General features: G+C 41.5%; 1 protein-coding gene across 2 annotated transcripts in view; it reads left to right on the plus strand.

Annotated features, from left to right (window-relative positions):
* rspo2 (R-spondin 2) overlaps positions 1-3,342 on the plus strand; it is an 82,317-nt gene that overhangs the window by 33,810 nt on the left and 45,165 nt on the right. For both annotated transcript variants that reach the window (XM_019892985.1, XM_019892986.1), the window contains exon 3: positions 2,758-2,946. In XM_019892985.1, the coding sequence (XP_019748544.1) occupies positions 2,758-2,946 (189 nt within the window). The remainder of the gene's footprint in view (positions 1-2,757; positions 2,947-3,342) is intronic.

The raw sequence follows: 3,342 nt of genomic DNA on the forward strand, positions 1-3,342 counted from the left end.
CAAGTGTCGCGGGCGTGCCGGCGCCTATCTCGGCTGTCTTTGGGCAGTAGGCGGGGTACACCTTGAACTGGTTGCCAGCCAATCACAAAGCACATATCGACGGACAACAATCCGCGCTCACACTCACACCTCGGGACAATTTTGAGTGCTCCAATAACCTACCACGCATGTTTTTGGAATGTGGGAGGAAACTGGAGTACACAGAGAAAACCCATGCAGCTGAATTGTGCAGATTCCACACCATTGTACATATTTTGACGACAGTTTGATAAAGCAATAACTTTGCAGAATAACAATGCCATTGAAATATGAGTCATCTGGATGACTGTTAATTTAACAAAATTAAACTCTCCAGTCACAAAGCAACACATGTTATGCCCACATGCTCAAATTCTGTATCATATAACCATTATTTTACTTGAACATTGACTGTCCTGTAAATATGATTCATGTCATCATTTTGTTTCCTGGAAACTATTTTTAATGCACAATTGAAAATCCTTCCACATGTTGTATTGTATTTAAGTCTCCAAAGCCATAACAATAACAGATGTCATTTGAAATGTTAGTAACTCTTGTTAAACTTTAACTACAGCGCGTCCATCCATCTTCGATACAACCTATTCACACTCTGGTTGCAAGTGTGCTGGATCTTATCCCAGTTGACTTTGGCCAAGAAGCAGGGTTCACTATGGACTGGTCACCAGCCAATCACAGACTCCAAAGCCAATTAATGGAATGTCTCCCTCACCTCCTCATATAGCACCCTGTTCTAATCACAAATTTAACTTGAGGTCAGAGAGAATGGGAGAGAGAGAGAGAGAGATTGAGCAAGAGTGTGAGAGTGATCCTTTATGAGTTTACATGGGGCAGGAGGTGTTGGCTGAGTGTTTCTTATGAAAACAGTGAGGAACTTGAAGTCATGGTTCTCTGAGACAAACTCCTGGCAGGCATACTAAAATGAAGCCCAAGTGGAAGGTGCCAAAACCTTTTGACACAATAATGTAATGGAGGAACCATTGAAAGATTGTTCAATGTTTTCACCAAACCATGCTGACTTCAAAAGACCTCAAGCCATAGACATGAACACAAATCCTTCAAAGGTCAGGAGCGAATGTATCCCAATAAAGTATTTGCAGAAGACTTCATGATCAAAAATAAAATCCTCACAATTTGGATTGTTCTGGCAACAATTTGCAGCAAACTACATTGAGGTATATCTCCACACGATATGAGCAACATGTCCATGGTGCATGTTGCAGTAGGAGTTGCCTTTACTGCTTCGATTGCGTATGAACAAAGAGGAATTGCAAATACATTGATGAGAATGTTTTATTTGTTCACCTTAAAGTGCATGGAGACAGCACAAGTGCAGATGTTTAAGTCACCAAAGGCTCTCTCGGGTCCCAAAACATGTCACTCAAAATACAAATCAAACTACCGAATACCAGAAAACGCACACTACTAATTAACAAGAAGAATACAAAGGTCAAACTAGATTTTGTACAAAAGTTGTTGGACAAGCCCCCAAAAAATAGTTTACATTTAATGGAGGGATAAGACAAAGATTAACATTTACCGATGAGAGAGAGAGAGAGAGAGAGAGAATCAAAATATTTGTTCTTGATCCCAAATATATAAGTTCATCTGTCAAACAGTGGAGGTAATAGTATAGCAAGGTAGGCAGTAAAGTGAACTCAGAAGTCATCTTGTGTCTGCCATTTAAAAGAAACATGTAGCCAAGCTGATCGGAAGGCCATTCATCATTTGGCATGGTGTGACCCCAAGCACACTGCCAAAACAACAAAAAAGTTCGGAAGGAGATAGAAGTGGATGACTTAAAGCACATAGAACATGCATTTTACCTGCAAAAGAGGAAAATGAAGGGAGAAAATAAACCACAGCTGAGGATGAGGATGACAAGCCTCACAGAAGATGAGTGAGTCCTCGACTTGATGCCGTCATTAAAGTTATGATTTGCAACTACAGCAAGTCTATCTCTTTGAATGGTTTTGCGAGAAAAACATCTTCGAAGTTGTGTATGAAATCAAGGTGAAAACCTGAAATGATATCCTCATAAACGGTTTTTGATGTCAAACCCAAATGTCTTGAGTCTACTGGGGAACAAAGGTAGGTTACTGTATATACCGTATTTTCCGCACTATAAGCCGCACCTAAGGCGACCATGCACCTTATAATCCGATGCGTCTTATTTATGGTGTTACAGTTTCTTTATATTCCCCATTGAGTTGTTTTCCTGTTAGTGTGTTCCTATGCCATCTAGTGGTGATTATTAGCAGGAACCCATTGGAACGTAAAAGGGTTCTACCCGACACTAGTTAACATGTGCATTTGCCAACACACACTCAAACAGACAACTACTCAGTGAGCTCTGTACATTCATTATGAAGCATAGGTAACTACTGATTAAACGAAGGAAAAAGGAAACACGGAAGACTTCTAAGGATATTTAGCGCCCTGTGAATGTGAGCCCACGAGGTGTGTGTGCCTTTCATTTGTTATTTTGTCATTCCATTTGTATTTATATGTTTCATTTCGGTTCTCCCCGGGCCTGGGTGGGTTTTCTCCGGGTACACCGATTTCCTCCCACATTCCAAAAAACCTCCCTTTCAACATGTAAACTGTGTTAAATGATGACCATTAATGTTTTCTTTTAAATCTTTGTACTTTCAGCTGGGAAGAGTTTGTGGGATTTAAGGTCTCCTTTGCTGATTGCCTCTCCTTTATGTCCTGCAGCTAGCTATGGAGCATACCCCATCTGTAAAGGCTGCTCAGTGTGCTCCAGAGACAACGGCTGTGTAAACTGCCAGCCTAAACTTTTCCTGTTTCTCCGGAGAGAAAGGATGAGACAGTATGGCGAATGTCTTCATGACTGTCCAGCTGGTTACTACGGCATGCGCAGCCCCGAACTCAATATGTGTTCCAGTAAGTGATACTGTCCATTCCTTTTTAGTCCCGCATGCCTTCCCTACAGTTTACCACCACCTCCTCTCCGCACACCATCCCAGTTTCCTCATACACTCCCAGAAAAACAGTCAGTATCTGTGATCACCATTTGCCTCAAACGGTGCAATACATCTCCTTTGCATAGAGATGATCAAGTTGTTGATTTTGGATTGTGAAATGTTGGTTCACTCACCATTCAACGGCTGTACAAAGTTCGTGGACATTGGCAGGAACTGGAACACACAGTCTATTAAACCGATCCAGAGCGTCCCAAACATGATCAATTTGGTTCAGCATCCAGGAATTGCAGACAGATTTTATGCTATCTCTCTCTCTCTCTCTCTCTCTCTCTCTCTCTCTCTCTCTCTCTCTCTC

The sequence above is a fragment of the Hippocampus comes genome, unplaced genomic scaffold (assembly GCF_001891065.2).
Source record: "Hippocampus comes isolate QL1 unplaced genomic scaffold, H_comes_QL1_v1.1 scaffold94, whole genome shotgun sequence".
NCBI classification, from domain to species: Eukaryota; Metazoa; Chordata; class Actinopteri; order Syngnathiformes; family Syngnathidae; genus Hippocampus; species Hippocampus comes.